This window comes from Sminthopsis crassicaudata, chromosome 2 (assembly GCF_048593235.1).
Source record: "Sminthopsis crassicaudata isolate SCR6 chromosome 2, ASM4859323v1, whole genome shotgun sequence".
NCBI classification, from domain to species: domain Eukaryota; kingdom Metazoa; phylum Chordata; class Mammalia; order Dasyuromorphia; family Dasyuridae; genus Sminthopsis; species Sminthopsis crassicaudata.
The window spans coordinates 551,186,787-551,209,568 of NC_133618.1; the positions used below are offsets into that span (position 1 = coordinate 551,186,787).

At 36.6% G+C, this 22,782-nt stretch overlaps 1 protein-coding gene across 1 annotated transcript in view; it reads right to left on the bottom strand.

The window, feature by feature from the left end:
- Nucleotides 1-1,244: 1,244 nt before the first annotated feature.
- Nucleotides 1,245-22,782, bottom strand: part of LRRK1 (leucine rich repeat kinase 1) — a 154,223-nt gene continuing 132,685 nt past the window's right edge. Inside the window, 7 exon segments of the mRNA XM_074295004.1 lie at nucleotides 1,245-2,744; nucleotides 10,979-11,080; nucleotides 11,586-12,433; nucleotides 14,303-14,419; nucleotides 15,001-15,118; nucleotides 19,608-19,759; nucleotides 20,684-20,878. Coding sequence (XP_074151105.1) covers nucleotides 2,567-2,744; nucleotides 10,979-11,080; nucleotides 11,586-12,433; nucleotides 14,303-14,419; nucleotides 15,001-15,118; nucleotides 19,608-19,759; nucleotides 20,684-20,878 — 1,710 coding nt within the window. The 3' untranslated portion in view covers nucleotides 1,245-2,566.

Below are 22,782 nucleotides of genomic sequence, written 5' to 3' on the forward strand. Positions count from 1 at the left end.
GCCATTGTACTCTGAGTTTGGGCTCATTCTTTCCACAGATGCAGTATTTGGGGGCACATTTCCCCCAAATTTTAGGAAGAAATGATTTCTACCAATTGTTCTTATATTCTTAATGGGAAACAGAGTAGTGGGGGCTTAGAAGAGAGCATTTCAAGTACCACATCCCCTACAACGGTGAATGTAGTAGCACTTCTGAGGACTCAGCCTTTCAGTCTGAGGATAAAACGAGTTGAGAAGTTCTGACTTCTGCTACCTGTTATCATTCCAGCTATTTTGAGATTAGATCTTATTACTTTCTTTAATATTCTTCTTGTACCCCAAATAGCAACAATAACAACAAAAACACAACTTTTGTTGTTGTTTTTATTGGCATTCATCAATAGTTTCAGTTTATTCTGAGTTTTAAAGTTCTTAATACTTTTCTTACAATAGTGTCACTTTTTATCTTCATTCTTTGTCTTTACTTGCTTCCCTATCACTCTTTTGGTAGATTTCCTTTCCTTCCTCATTGGATTTTTATTTGCTTGTTTTTGCCTCAAACACTATAACATCTTCCTAACAAAAGAAGAACAACACGAACCAAAAAGAACAACAAACCATATTGTCCAGACTGTGACATACGCCTGGATCTGAATTTCAGTGAATTCACTCATCATAACATTTGTCTTTGACAAGTGCTGCAGACAGAAAATAAGTTTAGAAATAACTGCTGGAAGAAGATTGGTTTAGATAACATTGGAGAAACTGCACAGTGTTTTTTCAATTACCCCAAACTTTTAAATGTCATAAAAGACTAACTATTTCTTGATCACCAGTGTGCTCCCAATGATACAATATGGCTGTGGATCATGAAGTCAGTATTGAAAAAGTAAGATCTAAGTATTCCAAAGAGCACTTGAACTAGGAAAGCCTCAAGGTTTCTGACTTCCCTTGAATTTTGATAATGCTTTTCTGTATTTTTCTTTTTAAAAATCTGACTTAGAAGAGTAATTTTAGAAATAGGAATTTCAGTTCAGAAAATAGGAAAGAGGGAGGCAATATGGTACACCAATGAGAGGAAATATTTTGGAATAAGCAGAAGCCTAATTGTCCTACTCAGATCACACCACCTACACAGAGCTAGCTTTGAAGATCAGGGAGTGAATATGGAAGAAGTGTATTTCATGACATAAACAAGCAAGTACTGTGTGTAGTGTGTGATATAATTATCCCAAACTGTCAACAAAAGATTATAAGCCATTACCTCATTTTTAAGTAGTCTGTTTATTTTCAAATAAATGAAATTGCCCTGTGTCAAATCTTATTTTATTTTTTAAAGTCAACAGTTGAACCAAAGTGTAACTCTTCCATTTTACTTTTTGGTTCTGTGTCAAGCAGCCTTGAATGATGAAACTGAGTTTATATATATATATATATATATATATATATATATATATATATTTTTTTTTTTTTTCCTCATTAAAAAAGTTATATAATATACACGAGTTCTCTTTGAACTAATTTACTTTTTACACTCTACTGTACATGCATGCAGCAAATCTTAATGTATATATAGTATTGTGCAACCCAGGAAAATGTGAATTCATAACCAAAGGGTTAAGAGAGATATTAATTTTAAAAATAACAAACAGGTTATGTACATACAGAGCTTTTATATTCCAGCTGTGTTCAAGTTTGCTTTTAAAAAATATAAACACGTAAGATTATTTTGAAATGCCACTGATCATTACTTCTTCCTTTTGTCAACTGGAAAAGCAACAGGAACCTTGCAAACACTGAAATCATTTGCCCTTTGGATGACATTTCCTCTTTGCTTCTTAGCCACATGATTTAAAGATGTTTCTCCTAAGACTGGGCAATGTTGGACACCAAAAGTACATCTGAGGGTTTATCACAGTGTTCTTTCTGCATTAGGGAAGATATTCAGTCTCAGATAAATCAGTCAGTTTTGGCCAACCCCTAGGAACCTGCCTTTGGGGATGGCAGAAATCTTATACCAGGTTGTGAGCCTTGGAGCCATGGAAGGAAGAAGACGGTGGGTCTCTCCCATCATGCTCAGTCTAGCCCTCTTAGCTGAGAAGGCATAGTGTAATTAAAAACATGATTTAGGGCATGGGGGAAAAATGTAAAATAGAGGCAGGGAAAAGGTTCTGCTCCATCATCATACTAAAAGTCCAAGAACTCTTGTTCAGAATCTGGATATCCTCTTCTTTGTGTGGATAATGAAAGGAAAAGGAGAAAGAAGTCCAAGACACTGGGGAGAGTATGAATAAATTCTCACCAAGCTTTCTTGCTGGAGAATAAAAAATGAAGGGTAGGAAAAGAGAAGATATCCAAATGACTTTGTATTAAAAAACCCCAAAAAACAAAAAAAACAGCTTACCCTACCCCACCCCAAACACACTGCACAGCAGGTAACTTCTCAGTAGTTCATAGCAGCAAAATATGAAGAAATAAAAGTCCCTCTTCTGGGTACAGGGAGCTCTCCAGGTTACAACACTGAAGGGTGTCAGTTGATACTCCTTGGTCTGTTTATCACTCAGAGACCATTAGTCTTCCATAAGAATTACCTTCTTTTTCGCATACCAGCTTCAAGCCTTCCCAGTTCTTCATAGGACTGGTAGAAAATGTCAAACTCCCTGGCCCCCCAGCCTCTCCAGACAGCCAGGCACCATTCCATGTTTTCCTGTTCAAAGCAGCACACAACCGTGTCCTTTCCTACAACAGCAGCTTCAACCAGCGTCCTAGGGAATCAAAGGACAGGTCTTGAGAATGGAGCTACAGCTCGTGTAAGAAAACATACAGCATCACAAGAAGAGACAAAAGTCTGCAGACAGAAGCTTCATTTTATAGTTCTTTGCATAAATGTTTAGAGAGCAATACTGACAAGGTGAACAGTTGCAGCATTATAATCTTGCATAACAAATATATCTGAAATATATATATATATACAAATATAAATATGCACACATATACACCATTATATGTGTATATATACATATAATTATGTGTTTGTATATACACACATACATATGCACATAGACATATATAATACAAACTAGCTCCTAGTGCAAAACTCACTTCTTAAATGTGTATGTGAATAAATATATAGAATATTTTCTATGTTTAATATATTATAATAAAACAATATATAGTATCTTTTGGGCAGTTAGATGGTGTAGTAGTTAGAGTGCTGGGCCTTTCCTGAGTTCACATCTGACCTCAGACACTGCCTAGCTGTGTGATCCTAGGCAAGTCACTTAATCCCATTTGCCTCAGTTTCTTCATTTGCAAAACAAGCTGGAAAAGGAAATGGCAAACCCTACTAGGACATTTGCCAAGAAAACTCAAATGTGGTCATGAAGAGTCAGACATGATTGACATGACTAAATAACAACAAATTATATACACATGTGTGTAAATATATACATATGTTCATGTATATTTAAGTGCTTTATAACAGTATGAATAGAGCAGAAGTCAAGAGAGACAGTTTTACTTTATGTTTTTTATTCTTAATGGATTGAGTCTTGGTAATTTCAGGGATGTGAGTTAGAATGGCATTTTCCTTAAGCCATTCAGGATCTCTAAAGCAATGGGATAATACCATCAAATTCTTGATTCTCTGTTTATGAATTCCAAATTTTAAATTTCAGGCTGACTTTCTCCTGTCAGGCAAAACACTTTCAGATATCTTATCTTTACTTTTAGTGATGGAAATATAAGTATGTGAGCATATGATAATTTTAATATATAAAATCTACATGTTTATGAAAGGTATATATTTTCTATATAATTCCAATAGAAAACATATAATACATACATATGTGTGCATGTATACAGTATGTATGTGTGTGTGCATGCCACACATATGTAAATATATAAACACATACACACAGGCATAACTCATTTCATTGCACTTCACAGATAATGCATTAAAAACAAGCAAATAAATTGAAGGTTTGTGGCAATCCTGCACTGAGCAAGTCTACTGGCATTTTTCTAACAGTATATGCTCTGTGTCACATTTGGGTAATTCTCACAATATTTCATACTTTGTCATTATTGTTGTATCTGTTATGGAGATTTGTAATCAGTAATCTTTGATGTTACCATTGAAATTGTCTGGGGGTACCATGAACTGTTCCTCTATAAGAAATGACCTTGATCGGTTAATGTTGTGTATGTTCTGACTGTTCACCAACCATTTCCCCCATCTCCTTCACTCTCCTGAAAATCTAACACTGAAATTAGGCCAATTAATAACTCTACGATGGGCTCTAAGAGTTCAAGTAAAAGGAAGAGTCAATCAATATGGCAAACTGCATTTTTGGCTTATTTTAAGAAATTGCCACAGCTACCCCAACCTTCAGCAACCTTGATCAGAGCCACGAACATTGTGGCAAAATTATGACTCACTGAAGGCTGGGATGATGGTTAGCACCTTTTAGAAATAAGATTTTTAATTAAGGTATGTCCTTTTTTTTTTTTTTTTAGATGTAATACTATTACATATTTAATAGAGTACAGTATAGTGTAAACATAGGAAACTAAAAATTTTAAGTATCCTTCTTTATTGTGACACTTGCTTTATTTTGGTGGTCTGGAATCAAAACAATAACTCTGAGGAATGCCTGTATATATTAAAAATACACATTAGACTGGGTCCATGATTTCATCTGTATATGGAACCTCAGACGAGAAACTCCCTTCGCCAATACAGATCGGCACATTCTCTGCACTTTTAGTCTCGAAGAGGTTAAATGACTTATTCAGAATCATAGTGCCAGCTTGTCAGGGACAAAACATAGGCCAGCTCTGCATCCCTTGCTTTACTGCTGCTTTTTGCAAGACAATATGAAGACTTGTCTAAGCCTCATGCAATTGTGCAGATAAATCTACTACAAAAAAATTACAACGCAGTTGGAGGTAAATGTAAATGATTTTAGGATTTCGCCTGGTTTTGGATTCAATATCATTCAATTTCCTCTACTATGTAGCTGACTGCCAAAGCAGGAACATGGTACAATGAAAAGACTATTGAACTTAGGAGGCAAGAGACAAGATTTTTAAATCTTCTACTTACTAGCAGCCTAACCTTCACCCTCAGTTTTGTCATGTTAAAATATGAAGAGATTAAGCAAGATGGTCTCTAAAGACCTTTCCAATTCTAAAGAATGATGATACTTTTTCTACAAATGGTGTCAGGAGGGCTAAAGAGACTGGTGAGGAAATAAAAAATGACAAATATTGTTCATTAGCAGGGAAAAGAGGAGGATTAAAGAAGATAAAAAAGGAATGCCGCTTGGGATAATAACAGCTGATGTCAGAGAGAAGACAGACCTGCTCAATTTATTTTGCTTATTATTATTTTTTTTTTCTGCTTGGAGAATTGATTTTATACTGGAAAGACTAAGTAAGAGAGGTGATAACTAATCTTGGGTGAGTCTAAGTCACCAGGTACAGGTGAACTACATCCTAGAATTCACAAAGAACTGGCAGACTTAGTTGCTCAGTGCACCATCAGTAATCTTTGAAAGACTGTGAATAAAAAGTCAAATTTCCCAAAGAATTTAAGAGACCAGGACCTCCTAATTATAGGCCAGTGAATCTGTCTTTGATTACTGACAAAATCCTAGAATATGTTATTAATTGGATGGTTCAATAAACACTTAGAAAAGGAAACAGAGATCACATAGCAAGCTTAAGAACAGGGCAAGGCAGTCGAATCTTTATTGTGATTTTAACAGAGTAACCAGATTGATAGATCAAAAGAATGCTGGACATATAGTTTATCTAGGTTTTAGTGAAATATTTTACAGTCTTTTGTGCTATCCTTGTGGGAAAGATGGGGAGATACTCATAGTTACCATTTATATGATTCTTTTTCTAAAAAAAGGATTAGACCTGTGATGTAATTGGTCTAGGGACCACCTGGTAGGCAGAAATTGCCTTTAGCAAGTCACATCAGCACTTGCCTTATAACTCATAGTCTTAAAGAGTTTTCTGGTGCAATTAGCATGATAAGGACAACATCTTGATTGGGGGGGGGAAATCTTTACATCAACTATGTCTGATAAGGGTTTGATATCCAAGATATTATTATAATATTATAATTATACTAATATTATAATTATAATAATACTAATATTAGTATATAAGACCGAGTCATTTTCCAATAAATAAACAGTAAATGTATGTGAATAAATAGTTCTCAAAATAAAAAGTTCAGACTATTAGCAAACATATGAAAAAATTTTAAATTATAAATATTATGAAATGCAAATCAAGACAATTCTGAGATTTCACTTTATATCTAAAAACTAGCAAAGATAGAAAAAAGATGAAAATTCTTACATTTGAATCAGATGCAGAAAGACAGATATACTAATAGGCTGTTGGTGAAGCTATGTATTGAATCCAACTACTTTGGAAAACAATTTGTAATTATGTTTTTTAAAAATGGCTAAAATGAACATTTATCCTCCTTGACCCACAGCTCACTGCCAGCTATGGACCCCAAGGAAATTAAAGAAAGAAAGTATGATATACATCAAAATATTTATAGCAGCACTTTTTGTGGTAGCAAAGATTGGGAAAAAAGTCATTTGGGAAATCTCTAAGCAAAATGTGATACACAAATATGCTAGAATATTACTATGCTATAAGAAGAAGAATATTAAGTCTTCAGGAAACCTAGGGAGAGTTATATGAAATGATGCATCATAAAATAAGTACACCAAGAAAAAAAACCAGTATACATAATGACTCCAACAAAGTAAATGGAAAGAACAAAAAAGTAAAAGAAAGTGCTGTGTAAAAAATGGCCAGGTTGACCCTAGGGAAGTGATGAAGAAAATACATCACCTCCCCCACCCTTTTTTTTTTTTTTTGCAGATGTGATAGTTATAGATGCAGAACATTGTATATACTGACATATTTTGTTGTGGTATTGATTAAACTTGCTGACTTTTTAAATCTTTATTTTTAGAGAAAATTAAATTTTAAAATTTTATGATAATTTTATTTTTTTCCTGATTTTCTTTTGATTCTTTGTTGTGAAATATAGGAGAGTGGAAGACTATATTTGGAAATGAAGGTTATATAAAAAAGAAAAAAAAACACAAACAAATTAGCCATGCTGCCAGTAAATTTTACTTTTATGCTCTGTATTACTGTTATCCCTGGCTTGTACTAACACTTCTATTAATGAGAAATAGTAATATCACCAAAAACTGGTAAGCTGTTTTAAAAAAAAAGTACATGATAGTGTTTTGCTTTAAGAAGTGCATTTGCTCTCTGAACCTTTATATACTCTTTACCACTGATTCACAGCATTTTCAAGAATAAGGATTTTTTTGTTAAAAAATAAACAAAAACCATGGTTCCTCATAGTAGTTGCTCTTCGGTTGCAATTTTTTGATTAAAAGTCAATCAGTAAATGTTTATAAAGTACCTACCATGTGCTAGGTGAAATAGAAGATGGCTCAGTGGATAGAATACTGAGCCTAGAGTTAAATTTTGAGTTTAAATTTGGCTTAGATAGCTAATTAACTGTGTGACTCTGGGTAGACCACTTAACCTCTGCCTTAATCCACTGAAAAGGAAATCACAAATCACTCTAATATCTTTGTCAAGTAAACCCCATGGACAGTATGGTCCACAGAGTCATGAAGAGTTGGATGTGACTAAATGACTGACGCACTAGGACAATGTTAGAATCTGGGATACAAATATAATTAATAAAACTATGCCTCCTGTAAAGGAGAATATCTTTTCATGAGGGAGATAAGGATGTACATGTGGGTATGTGTGTATGTGTATGTGTGTGTGTAGAATACAAATAAAGAAAATAAAAACAAATCTATATAAAGAAATACAACTGTTTGAGAGGGAACCCTCTAGTAGCTGAAGGGATCAGAAAAAGCTTTAAATAGAATTGGAGGCAATTAGGGGTAAATGACTTGCTCAGGGTCACACAACTATTGTGTCTGAGGCTGAATTTGAACTCAGATCCTCTTGACTCTAAGACTTGAATTATTTCTTGAAGGAAAAGATAGATTCTATCAGGTGAAGGTGGAAGGAGAGTACATTCTAGTCATGAGAGACAAGTTGGGAGATCAGTATGGCTGGATCTCAGGGGGCTGGAGGAGGCTGCTAGAAAAGTATAAGCAAGAGGTAATGTGTGTCTGAATTAAGGTGGCAACTATGTGAGATGACATAAGGAGTTGGATTTGGGGGCAATTGTTATAGTAGGAAAAAAAGCAAGTTTTGATAACTGATTGGTTATATGAGATGAAAGTAAGAATCAAAAATAACATGAATGTTATGAACTTTAGAGACTAGGACAGCAGTGATGCCTTCAGCAGAAAGAGAAATTTCAAAGAGGGATTTGAGATGTCTTTAGAATATTTAAAATGTCCAATAATTGGTCAAAGGTGATGTGGAATTGAAGCTCTGAATTGGGATGATAATTAAACCAATAGAAGCTGAGAAGTCACGAACAAAGATTATATAGAGAAAGAGTAGGGGACCTTTGATAGGACCCTTGTAATACCCAAAGTTTCAAGGGGGGGAAAGGGTCTGAAGGATAAATTGGGAAATGAGACAGTGGAGTGGTTGGACAAGTGGAAGGAGTAATGCATAAAGGTCCAGAGAGGAGGGAGTAGTCGAATGCAACAAATAGATGGAGAAGAACAAATACTACAAATGATCACCAGATTTGGCAATTAAGAGGTCTTTGAGGAAAGGAAGTAGAGCCAGTAACAAGTGAGTGTATATAGTTTTTTCTATATAGTGTATGATAGCTTGGTTGGGAAAGGAAAAATGTAGAACTAGGCAAATAATGATGTTTGTTAGGGTTAAGTAAAAATATTTAAGGATGAGGCAAATGGGCATGATTGAAAGCACAGGGAAGGAAACAGTAGGTAGAGAAAATGAAGGTAAAAAGATAGAGAAGGGGTAAATGAGGGTGCAACCTTTTGGATATAATCAAGGGAACATGTAGAGAGTTGGCCTTAGTAAGGAGCAGGGGCATTTCATTGGTCAGAGGAAAAAAGATAGCACATGTCAGATGATTTAGTTTCCTCAAGAAAGTAAAATATTCAGGTGAGATAAAGTAGGAAAGGGGGGGCATATGGAGAGCCGAAGGAGATGAAAGAAAGTTTGGAAAAAGTTTTTTTGGGAGAATGATATGGAATAAATTAGGAAAAAATAAAAGGACTGCTTTATAAAGTTATACAGATCAAAATTACAATTATTGATTTGGATATGGATTTTTGAATCCTTTGCAATAATTCCATGACTTCCTGCATAATTTGGTCAATAGGTAGGGGATGACTAACCCAGATAATTATTTTTATTAGAGATCCATTGGTCTGTCCTCAGAACTGATCTAAAAGGGCTAATTTTAATGCAACCCACTCCCCATCCCCTTGCCTAATTTCAGAATCACAAAAAGATGATGGACTCAGAAGCACATCTCTTATTTCTCAAATATAATCATTTACAAACATGGGTCATTAGCTAAAGAGTGACTCATCCTGGAAAGCTCCATGTTGGTGAGTGCCAGAGGTTGATTCACTGCAGACATTTCCTTTGTCATCATCATTTTGCTCTGAGAGAAATAAGTGAATTGGGACCTTCCCCCCTTCTTGGTGCTTCAGAAAAAAACTCAAATCAACAGACTCTCCAGAAGAAACTGAATTAATATAATGTGGAAGTGACCCAAAACATATACAAAGTAGAATTTGGGGATTTTCATACAAATAATTTATTACTTGAGACTCGGTAGCTGAAGTGAAGAGATGTAAACATTCCAGGGTGTTTGAGTACTCTAGCAGTTGCAGTCCAGACCATAATTAGTCATGCTCTGCCTCAGCTTATACATTTTCCCAGTCTTGTATATAATGTCCTGGACAAACTGTTCTTGCTCCTGCTTTATTCCCACAGTGGAGCCATGCATTTCTGGTGGAAACAGCTGGCAGCAGAAGTGGAAGTCACAGAAGGATGCCAGAAAAGGGCAGTGCCTCTTCTGGCAGTAACTGAGTATCTTGTAGATAATAGTACTAGGGTCATCAATTTAGAACTGGAAGGGATCTGAAATACTGTCAAGAAGAACCATCCCTCCTCTTTACAGATGAGAATTCTGATGTAATGTAGAGTGTGGAAGGCTTTTTGGATAGGGAGAAGAGGGAGACAGAAATGAGAAGGGGCTATGAGATGCATGGATAATTGCTTTAACTCCCAACTTAACACTGGCCCTGGATCCTTGGCTCCAGTCAGTTTTTCACTATGACCTTCACTGGCACATAATGAAATAGGCTGCACTGACAACAGAGTCACACATTACAAGGTTACTGAATGGCTAGAAGCATCTTAGCACTGTCTCATGCTATGGTGCTATAGCTAAAATCACTCCTTTTTTTTTTTAGGAATATCAATACATGATTTAAAAATAAATCCTATGTTGCAAACTGATGGATGATGATGGAAAGAATGAAGGAAGCAAGATTTTTATCAAATGACTATGAATTTCTACAAATATCTCCTTAGAAGTTCATGACAATCCTGGGAGGGAGAAATTATTGTGATCCCCGTTTTGCAGTTGAGAAACTAAGACCAACATGGATGAAGGATCACACAAGTAGTAAGTGTCCGAGGCTAGATTTGAATTTGGGTCCTTTTAACTTGTCCAGTGTTCCAGCTGCCTCATGATGCTTATTTACAGAAAAGAAGAATGGAAAAAGCATTTTCTGAACTGGATTTGGAGCTAGAAAAAGACCACTGAATCCAGCTTCTTTATCATTCTCTTGATATCATACAAGTAATAAACAGGAGAGTCTAATTTGAACCCAGGCCTTCTGACTATAAATTTAGTGTAAAGATACATCAAGAAACTAACAAGCGAAAATATTGAGTGTGTTTGGTTTCTTTTGTGTATTTTAAGATTCAAGAAGAGTTTCTAATTCAGCCTTACCCATATGGGGCCAGTTCTCTAGCCTTTAACACGGCTATTACTCTACCCCGCTGGGTACCAGATTCCTTCTCCAGTCCAATGACGATAACATCTCCGCCTTGCCTAAGAAACAGAAAGTGGGAAGAATTTTACTCACATTAGTAATCTCCAGGGTAAAGTGATACAGTCAGCGGAAAAGCATTTGCAACACATATATAGTTTCAGCTAATGTATTAAATTACTGAGATGGCATGACAGAGAAATGGTAGAACAGAACTTCCCCAAAAGGAAATTTAATCACAATGAAATCACCTCTTTTACTGCATTGTATCTGATAGGGGCACCGGGCTTAGTGCTGTTATTATTAGATTTGCCAGAGAGAAGGAAAAAAAAAGACTTAGAAGCAAAAAGTACTTGTTAACAGCACTATTCTCTGCATCTTTCACTGAGAGTAGTTTTAAAAACTTGCCCTTCACTGTGGCGCCAAATGGGATAAAATTAAAAACAAAGAATCTGGAGGGCATGATCTTCCCCACTACCACTATTACCATAGGTCAATAGGAGATACCTCTTTTGTTTTATTTTCTTTTTTGAATACCATGTAAATCTATTTAATGGAACACTTTACCTGGGGATCCAAATGAGGTCTTTTACTGAAAGGATTTTGACGGCTTGTAGGTGTGTGGATGCTTCGCTGCTCATAAGAGGGCCATCCTTTTCAGATCCGTCAGAGCAAAGATTAGTCTCGTGAAATTTGTCAGAATCTTCATAGTCAGTGAGAAAAGGCGCGCTAGAAGAGCTTGTGGGTGAACTTGGCAGACCTGAGAAAGACCCAGTGATTGTGTTGGGAAGGGAAGAGGAGTAGGAAGACACAGAGCAATAATCCGTAAGAGAATCCTGGTGGTTTAATATCTGAGTTCCGAGTTCTTCACTGTAGATTATGCTCATATCAGCTATGCAGTCCCCTTCAGGACGCTGCTGTTTGGCCAGACCAGCAGTGGGGAGCCCCAGAGCAGGCAGCTTGACTGGGAACGTGTCTCTGAGCGGGCTGCAGTCTCCACAAAAGTACCGTGCACATAACTGATAGGTTGCAGAGAAGTACATCACTAACGTGTTGTCTTTGTCATCCAGGCACCACATCACTTCTTCACCATGGCACTCTGAGTTGCCCACCATTGATGTGATCACGGAAGGAGGAGAATAGGGATCTAATCGTCTATTTATTTCCAGTGTGACACAGTCTATGATTAGGATGCCGGGCCCGTTGCTGTACCACACCTCAGACCCACTGTTAGCTATTTCCATGGCTCTTACGGGGTAAGGATTCTGTCGGGGATCATCGTCGGTGATGTTGAATTTGGATCTGTTTGCAGTATGTGAACACAGATAGGAGCAGTTATTATCCGGAACACCCTGGATCACAGGAAACACTGCCACAAGTCCATCCGACATGCCAGCCAGCACAAGGTAGGAATTCTGCCGAAAGGAGAAACAGATCCACATTAAGTGTTCTCTTGGAAATTCTCAGCAGTCGAGTTTCAGACCTTTCAACAAAAAGACTGCTACTTTATTCACATACAGATCTTAAGGGCCTCTATGCTCTCCTCCTACCCTCTTAGCTCAAGCAAAAGTCTTTTTCAGGGCCACAGATTTCCATATTGGTTCCTTCTGTACATTCTCTTAATGAATATTTTATAATATAATGTTATTATACATTATAGTATTATAATATAATATCCCTCATTTAATATACATTAAAATATATTATGTCGATCAAAAGGATCTTTCTCTCTGAAAAACTAAATACTAGAAATGATTTCAGTGTGTCAGCATGGGCAGTCATCATTGTCTCTTGTGCCCACAATTGTTTTTCCCAAAAAGCTGTACCCTTCGTGATGTAAGCAGGGCATGAGTTGACTTCTTCAGTAAGATGGATGGCTTCTGGGCAGGTCAAGAATTTGGCATGGAGTTGACTTAAAAGGTGGCCTGGTGATATCCAGACAAACTCCTGTTCCCAATTCTCAGCAGCCTCTTAATCGAGGGCTTCGTATACTATGTACATTTTGTAGGAGTTTATATTACCCACCAAAGCAGCGTGAATTCTATGTTACTGGGCACAGGCCAAACAATACCAATGCTGAGTGCTTATCCCTCAACCCAGACAAAGACCCTCTAAGTCCCAAGCCATGGTGCTGAATGCAGTTTCCCTTAAAAACCAAATACCCAAAAAACGTTAGATGGTGACCGGCTCAGGTGGGAAAACCCAGGGTGAGACAAAAGCAGAAATCCAGTCCTTGTGCCACTGAGGATGAAAGCACAGAAAGCCACCTCTCAACTGGGTGTCAGAAGCTCTAAGAAGGTTTGCCTCAAACTGTCAAAGTTAAAACAGTGACCTGACCTGCAGCTCAACAGCAAAGTCAATAAGCCCTTAGTAACTTTCTCAGAATTCATTTTCAGTATTTTAAAGAAAACAGCCAAGGAAAACACGAAAATAAAACTGCATTTGAAGGCCCTAGGCTGTCAGCACTCCAGCTGTGGCAGCAATCACTGCCTTCCAATGGGAACGTGTGCTGGGGCAATTCACTGTGAGACATTCTGCTCTCAGGACAGGACAAAGTCTCCCGAGGAGAGGCATTCATCAGGTCCAGGTAAGCCAACGACACAGACCAAGCTTTGTTACCTTGCCTCCATTCTGGAGGCTGCTCACTTGGCATAGAAGGGAGGGCTTTTGGCCGGCAGAAGAGTTTAAATAACTCTTTGTTTCATGTTTTCTAGGTCTCTGATGAAGACTGTGTTCTGAATTGCTCAAACATCTATCTCCCTTCTTTCTCATGGGGATAAAGTTAAAACTGAAATTTAAAGCTAAGGTCTGTGAAGATTCCTCCCTTCCCTCTCCCTCCCAACCTCTGCTCTTGCCCCTTCAAATGGAAATGATTTGTTATTAAGACAAGGGAATCAAGTACTGCTATCAACAATTACGGGAATAGACAATTTTACAGTTAAATAGAGCAAATCAACCCTACTAAATAAACCCTATTTATTTGGATAACATGCTTCACTTCTAATAAGATTTATATATTCAGTGAAACAAATTATTAGAAAACTACCCAACACTTGACACAGTGATTAGCACATAGTAGGTGTTTAATAAATGTCTATTGATTAATACCAGGAACATTTAGCTTTCTAGCCTGAAAAAAACACACAAAAAATTTACCAAACACATTGATGTAAGTTTGTTCTATGAAAAGCAAACTTCTTACAATGTCTTCGGTTTCATCATCAGCCCCCCTTTAGCAAATAGTTGATGACTTTTCTGAACTTTCTTCATTTGTTTTTCCTTACCTTTTTCATTACAGGTACTGCCAGGAAGCAAGTGACAACAGCTGGGGTATCTAAAGCTTTTTGAGGGGCGTTTAATGGGCACATACCCTTTAAGCTGTATATGTAGATCTTCTGGTCCTGTGAACAGATATGAAAGTTGTGAAAATTGTAGCAATAAATTTAATTTTGGGGGTGTGTGTGTAAATCAGCTTTAGATGAAGAGTAATGTAGGGAATGTGATACATCCAACTTTTGACTCTCTTGTCAACAAGATCACTAGCTTTGAAGTTTTTTTTAAAGCAATCTTCTCAGTTTTCCTTAGTGCATGATAGCATGTGCTGTAATGCATTACATTAAGTTCAGTCCCTCTATTGCTCCTTCTTTCATCTTTCATCTCCACCTTCTGCTTCACTGATAATTACAGAGCAATCTTAGCCTCCAGATACACATTAGGGTGCTGAGGTACAGATGGAGTATCATCACGCCATTTATTGTACCAGATCCTCCTGGTTTTAATTTCTAGCTTAAACAAGTAAGCCATGAGCTTGGGAACAGGTGTCTCTAACCTCAGGCTGGGGAACAGGCTCTGGAACCAATGTACCAATGAGAAGGCAAATGTAGCGTTTGATTGACCTTTCTACAAATTGACTATGCTAATGTCTTCAGTTTTATGATGCACATGAACAACAGGGCCGTGAAGGGGGCTATGCAGTAATTACCTCAGTGGCGGTCCATAGTGAACTCTGAATCTTTAACTGACAGCTCAGCTTCATTCCTAGGCAGCTCATTCGCTGTACTTCTATAAGTCCTTTCTCAGTGTTCACCACAGTATAGTTCCTAAAGTCAGCAAACAAAATTTTCATCACTGTAGAAAAGGGAGAAGTCTACTCCCCCTTTTGCCTCAAAAAGAAGAAAAATACAATCTCCTGCCCTCAAGAAGTTTACAATCTAATATATCCCAAACCTCCCATTTTCATTTAAGAAACTGAAACAGGATTGCTCATATTCAATCATGTTCTCTCCTGTTCTCCTAAGGCAGAAGTTCTTAAATATTTTTTGTGTTGTTGGCATCCTTTGGCAATCTGATGATGTCTCTGGACTCCCTTCTCAGAATAATGTCTTAAAGACATACAAAGAATTATGTTGGAAACAAAAGATATTGAAATATAGTTATAAAATTTTTTAAATTCTGACTTCCAATTAAGAGTCCCTGACCTGAGTTATATATCCAGTTCTCTCCTGCAGTTGAAAGCAATGAATGCCTACTATGTGCCAGGCACTGTGCTCAATGCTTTACAAATATTATCTCATTTGATCCTCACAACAATCTTGAGAGGTACTAGTATTATCCATTTTAAGAAAGCAGGGCAGACTGAGGTTAAATGACTTGCCCAGAGTCACACAACTAGTGAGTATGCAAGGCTGGATTTGAATTTGCTATCTTCCTGAACTGAATGACTCCAGATCTAGTGCTCCATCCTTTGTGCCATTTAGCTGGAGATGTGGAAAGCCAAAATAAGAAGAGTATCATTGTAGACTATAGCAAAGATGGCACTTTAAAAAAATAGTGTATGGATTTTTGTGTGTGTGTGTGGAAGAGAGGAGTAAAATGACTAATTTTCCAATTAACCTTAAGGTATTCTCAATCCCCATCTAGTCAGATACACTCAATTTCACCAAAGGTGCAAATCTGACCAAAAAAGTCGTAAAAGGAGGAAGCAAAGTCAATTAAATTTGCTTTAAGGCTGCTGCCCTATTTCTTTTAGACTATATCTAGGTGCTGGCTAATCTGTATCCCAATTATGCCAGTTAAGAGAGTTTTCATGCAATGAAAATGCTCTCTCAGGCTTTTTTTTCTCCCTAAAGATTATCACATGAATTATATGGGACAGAAGCCATATATCAAATAGGGAATAAACTTACTTGCAGAAACATGCACGTATGCTCTTGAATAAAAAATCAGGATGCAGATTTTTAAGGCTGAGAAGTGAATTAAAGGGAAACCTCTTGGGGATTTAGTAGTACCAGCAGAGTAGTTTTCATCTTAAAAGAAGACTCAAATTCCACAGTCAAATATTTATATTTTCATAATGCTAATTGGATACTTATCAAAATCTTACGGAGCAAAGCTCATTAAGCTTTACTGCTACTAATTTTTATGAATTGTAGCAGTTTTCTGTAATGATGGAATATGTCTTTACTGAAGTTCCTATAATAAGCGTAATTCAGTAGCAAGTAAAAGGGTTAAAAAATTCTGTTGGGTCATGCTCTCTGATGTAATCTCTTTCTCCCCAATCCAACTCTTCTTCTTTACTTTTTTTCTTAATAAAGCTTTTTTATTTTCAAAAGACATGCATAGATAGTTTTCAACATTCACTCTTGCAAAATCTTGTATTCCAAATTTTTTCCCTCCCTTTCTTCCCCCTTCCCCTACCCTAGACAGCAAGTAGCCCAATATTATGTTAAACATGTGCAATTCTTCTATATATATATTTCCGCAATTATCATGCTGTACAAGAAAAATCAAATCAAAAAGGGAAAAAATTAGAAAGAAAAAAATGCAAGCAAACAATAACAAAACAGTGAAAATACTATGTTGTGACCTACACTTAGTTCCTATAGTCTTCCCTCTGGGTGTAGATGGCTCTTTCCATAACAAAACCAGTGAAACTGGCCTGAATCATCTCATAGTTAAAAATGAGCCACGTCCATCAGAAGTGATCACTGTATAATCTTCTTGTTGCTGTGTACAATGTTCTCCTGGTTCTGTTCACTTCACTTAGCATCAGTTCACATAAATCCCTCTAGGTCTCTCTAAAATTATCCTGCTGATCGCTTCTTATAGAACAATAATGTTCCATAACATCCATATACCAGAATTTATTCAACCACCCTCCAACTAATGGGCATCCACTCAGTTTCCAGTTGCTGGCCACTACAAAGAGGGCTGCCATAAGCATTCTTGCATATGTGGGTCTCCTTCCCTCCTTTAAGATCTCTTTGGGATATAAGCCCAGTAGTAATACTGCTGGATCAGAGGGTTTGCAGAGTTTGTTAGGCTCTTCGGCATAGTTCCATATTGCTCTACACAATGGTGGAATCATTTTATAACTCTACCAACAATGTATCAGTATCCCAGTTTTCCCACATCCCCTCCAATATTTCTCATTATCTTTTCCTGTCATCTTAGCCAATCTGAGAGGTGGGTAGTGGTACCTAAGAGTTGTCTTAATTTGCATTTCTCTGATCAATAGTGATTTAGAGCATTTTTTCATATGTCTAGAAATGGTTTTAATTTCTTCATCTGAAAATTGCTAACTCTTTTTCTATTTGGCTTTTCTTATTTCCTTTTATATTCTTGATATATCTTTCTACATGCCTCTCAGGATTCATCACATTGAAGTTTTTAAAAAACTACTGACCTGTTTTCTTCAACAATGATTTCTCTGGAGTTAAAGGACTTCAGTTCTAATCCTGTCTCTATTCTTGATACTTGTGCGGTTTTGGACAAGTCATTTAAAGTCCTCCATCCTTGATCTCTTCAGCTTTAGAATGAAAGAACTGGATTTTATGGTTTTTGGAAATATTAGATCCTTGTTCTAAATCTAGTTCTTGATCTTTAATTCTCAGGTTGATGCTTCTTTCCAGAACCAATTTGAGCCTTGCTCTGTCCTTTGTGCCTAGATTCATTCCCAGGATTATAAGCCCTGACAGCATGGTAAGTGAGGCAGCAGAGTATATAAAAAAAAGAATACAGGGTCTAAATTTGGATGTATGTTAAAATCCTGGTTCTGTGAATTGGAGGACAAGATACTTTCCTCTCTAGATCCCAGTTTTCTCATTTTTAGAAGGGTGTTAGGCTAGATAATCTTGAAGGTCTCTTCCCGGCAATTTCTACAATTCCCAAAATTCCTACCTTAGCTCAAGCAGCAAGAATAGGAGAACCTGAATATTTCCTCTATTTCTGCAGTTGCTTCTAATACTTCTTTACAACCAGCCTTGTCTCCTTTTCTCATTAAATCTTAAATCAATTGCTGCCTTTCTGTTCCTGTTCAGTTATTAGTGACCTTGAATGTCTCCTCTGCACTTTAATGCTTCAATAGAGCTGCCGTTCTCCACAGCATGGATGCTCCCTCCAGTGATGAAGAATGAAACTCATCCTTTGCCTGCTTCTGCTGATTCTTTGCAATGTCTGCCCAAGCTTTCCTTAATTACAGAGCATCCTTCCTCTAGATCTCCTGGATGTTGCATTGGTTACATCAGTTATCCCCCATTGGCCCATATGTATTTCCAGGCATAAAATTCCTAGAATGACATTCTTTCCAGGGCTTCTCTTGTGCCACTTCTAATCTGGAAGGCTTTATAATTTTCTTGTACCTATTATGTTTTTCTCAATTGCTTTCTGTGTGATTTTTCCACTTTGGATCTTTAGGGACTCCTCTATTATTTAGGGACTCTATTATTCCATGATTTACAGTCATATAGTATTTTTACAAGAAGATGGCCTTTGTTTCAGGAAGAAGGATCTTGTCATTAAAAGAATTGTATAATTTCCCAAAGGCTACCCAGTCCACTATTCTCTTGTTCACTTGTCCATTTATACTGCTAGTCCAAATATATGTACTGTGCATGACAATTGTGACATCATCATTTATCTAGTTGCATTGCGTGGTCTCTCCACAGACTCAAATTTTTGGGCTTGAATGTGGAACAATTTTACATCTTTATTTTCACTGACTTTTCATTGTTAACAGTTCTCTCAATTATGAATGTAGCACCTGACATGATTCTGAGAAGGGATCCATGGACTTCAGCAGACTACCAAAGAGGCACATGGCACCAAAAAGAGGAAGAACCTGAGTCTAGGGTTCTTATTCAGCCATTCCCCAACTTCTAGGCATTCATTCAGTTTCTAGTGAATTGGCCTTACCTACATGGAAAGAAAGGCTGAACTCTGTCTTATCCACAGTGCCTGCTTATATTAACAGGAGTCTTTTTTACATTTCTGGATCTGTGTGTGACGATTTTTTGGGTCCTTGTTCAAGGTTTAATAATGGAATAGTGGAATGTTAGATTTGGAGGGGACCTTAAAGATCATATAATCAATCCATATCATTTATTAAGCACTTACTGCATGCCAGACACTATGCTAGGTGATAAGAATACAAAGGCAAAAAATGAAAGAATCTTATTCTTTTATCATAGAGATAAGGAAAATATTATAGAAAATTGTTATAGGTTTCATACAAGTTTAAACTGGGTTTTTCATAGGTCTGTGAGTCCCAAAAACCTCTGAATGATTAAAAAAGAAACAAATTAAGGTTACCTGGATTCCTCTTTTCCATCCCAGAACACGACAGTATATTCTTGTCTTGGGGATGAGAAGAAAGAAGTCTGCTTCCCACAGTGCAGCATGTACATGAAAGTCGCAAAGGTGGGGTCCTTCATCTGGCTAACTACAGAAATGGCCAAAGGTCGCTGAGAGAAAAGACATCCACCCAACCATGTGAAGAAGGGTTTATGGCTCATTAACAACAAAGATCATTGCCAGTAAGCAAAACATTACATGTGAAATTAGCTTTCATAAACCTAGGGAAGATGCTTTGCAGTCAGAATTACTTGTTCAATATCCACGTTTTGGCCACATTTTAGAAAATACAGGCAAGAAGATGAAGCAATGTTGAACACTGAAGGTAAACTTTGGGGGTTTTCCAGATTAGTGCAGAACCAACTTAAAATATTTTAGTCACGGTCAATTTAGCATTAAACTGCTCATGTTGGCTTAAATTTCAGTGTTAAAATTTTCATATCCAGGGTCATCCAATCTTTTTGAGGCTCTTTCTTAGGATTTTCTCTGCTTCCTACCACATTCCAATATTTCAACCTAATTTAGTAATAGCCCAAATTTAACCCTTGAACAACTGTATTTCCTCAGGAAAGTTATGATTCACATTATTTTATGAGAAAAACATAAAATAGTTGCTCTTTCTATTTTCTGAAAACAGGTCCTTGCTCCCCCCAATTTTTTCTTCCCTCAAAATTAGAATTTATTGCTAGAGGACCAACTGCAATTTGGGGGGGCTATTTATTATGATTATAGAATGAAAAATTTTAATTATTTTTAGAAAGGAAACTTATTTTCTTTAACATAATACTGAAGATAAGAAAACAAGAGACAACAATCATCCCACTTTAAAATGGGAGAGAAAATGCACATAAATTACATTAGTCAAAAAGTGGGTTCTCTGTGGTTGGCTGGATTGGTATATATAATCTTATAGAACATACAGTAAAAGCTTTAACTGACATTGGAAAGTGAGGATGCAAATATCACAAGGACTACATCTTGCTTCTCCCTTCCTTCTTCCTTCACTGCCTTTTCATACTCCTCTTCCCAAGTACCTTTTCAGGTTTGGTGTCCCAACATTCTGTCATGAGTGCCTGTAGTCTATGGAATTGTACTTCTTCTGGTTGCCCCAGCACTGGACGAATGCCTTTGGATAGTTTCTTGGCAATCTGAAGTTGATGATGACCAAGCACAGGCCGCTGACCTGACAGTAACTCATAGAGCACCATTCCGTAGGAAAACATGTCCACCTAAAAAGAAAAGGCAAATAAATCTCTTAACATTTGACTAAAAGCGCTAAATAAGGAGCTACAGGATACTTGATATCACAGCTGATGAGTGGGGGACATAAAAGGAGCAGAAGTCATGGTCATGATTCTTGCTTTAAATTGAGTACACAAATTTTCCTCACTTAAAAATTGCTTTCTGCTACAGTTGGGTACAGTCATATTAAGTAAGAAACATCATTAAGGTCTTTTAATATTTCTATGTTATTTACTTTGTTACTGGAAAAATTTCCTACATGTGGTTAAAAGTGCCATTTTTCAGAAAGTAAATGGATATGGGTTGTAACCTGCACTGATGGAGGGATCCTCCTATCTGTGAGAGCCAGAGGAATATTGAAGGATAAAGAAGAATAAGAAAGAACAGAAAGTTTTTTATAGGTAAGAGGGCAAAATCTTACAATGTTCTCTTTATTTAAAAGTAATTTATTTTAGAACGAGATAAACTTGTAGTGTTTAGTTAGAATTTTATCCAACTTCTAAAGTTTTCTCTGCTTTGACTGACTTATCCTGTCTTTACAGAAACATAGACTTTCAGATTTGGAAAGGACTTTTGAGATCACACACATCTATTGGCTACCACACAAGTATTCAGGAAAAAAAACATTGTTATTCATAATGCAATTAGCCAGTGACCCATGTAGGATCACAAAATAATAAGCTGCCAGTGTGATCAAAACTGTACAAGATGATATTTTTATGCTGAACAATAAATTGCTATGTAAGAAGATTGAGCAAAGCTACAAAGACAATGTTTTCCCCTCTTCTGTGCATCACAAGATAATTTCTAATTGTCTTGTGTGTCTGTAAAATGAAACTGGCATTCGCATATCCAAATCGATTTGGCTGTTTCCCTGTTTGGGGTGAAAGAAGCCAAGAAGGAGGATAAATATTTAACTATAATCAAAGACTGAAGCTGGCCTGCATGTAAGCTGATGGCTAACTGCCTGAAATCAAGCTTTGTTTCTTCTGGAATTCTCTCTCCTCAATCTTCTTGGCTTAGGAGAGTTACTTTGCAGGTGGCTAATACAGAAGAATTTCCTGAAGGAATATAGGCTATCATTTGCCAAATCAAAGTCTAATTGTTTGAGCCCTCTTATCTTCAAGGCATTTAGCTTAGAAGCTAAAGCTAACACAGACTTTTCATTACCTGAAAGCTACAGGGACTGGAGAAAAAATAAAAACAAAACAAAACACTCACACTTTCATTTTAGAACAACAAAGTATCACCTAATACTCCCCGATTGTAATCTACCGAGATAGAAATAGGAAAAAAAGAATCCAAGGAAATTCTGACAAACTTGCTGAAGATATTTCTAAAGTCAACTCATTTTATTAATGATAATAGATAACTAATAATCATATAATAACAATAAGATAAATATAAAACAAAATTAAGAGTATAATCGATATTATATATTTATTACTTATACATATCTGTATATGACAGCAGTTATTGTAATTATATATAGATAGATAGATAGATAACCATATCTTTGTATGTATATAACCAAACCATTAGTTATATATGAATGGATTGATATTATCAAGAACAAAAATAAAGATTTCTATAGCATTTAAGCTCTACAAAGTGTTTTGCCCAGAAAACCCTTGTGAAGTAGGTAAAACAAGGATTATTCTTATTCTTATTTTGTGGACGCAAAACCCAGGATTTAGAGAGCTTGCCATATTTATCCAGAATCCTCCAGCTAACATCAGAGTTGGGATCTGAATCTAGTCTTCTGCTTTCAAAGTCTTAAGTTCTTTTCACTAGATATCTAAATAAAGCAAGGGTAGCCAGGTGGCTCAGTGGCTCTAGCACTGACCCTGACATTAGGAGGATCTGATTTCAAATTTAGTCTCAGACACTT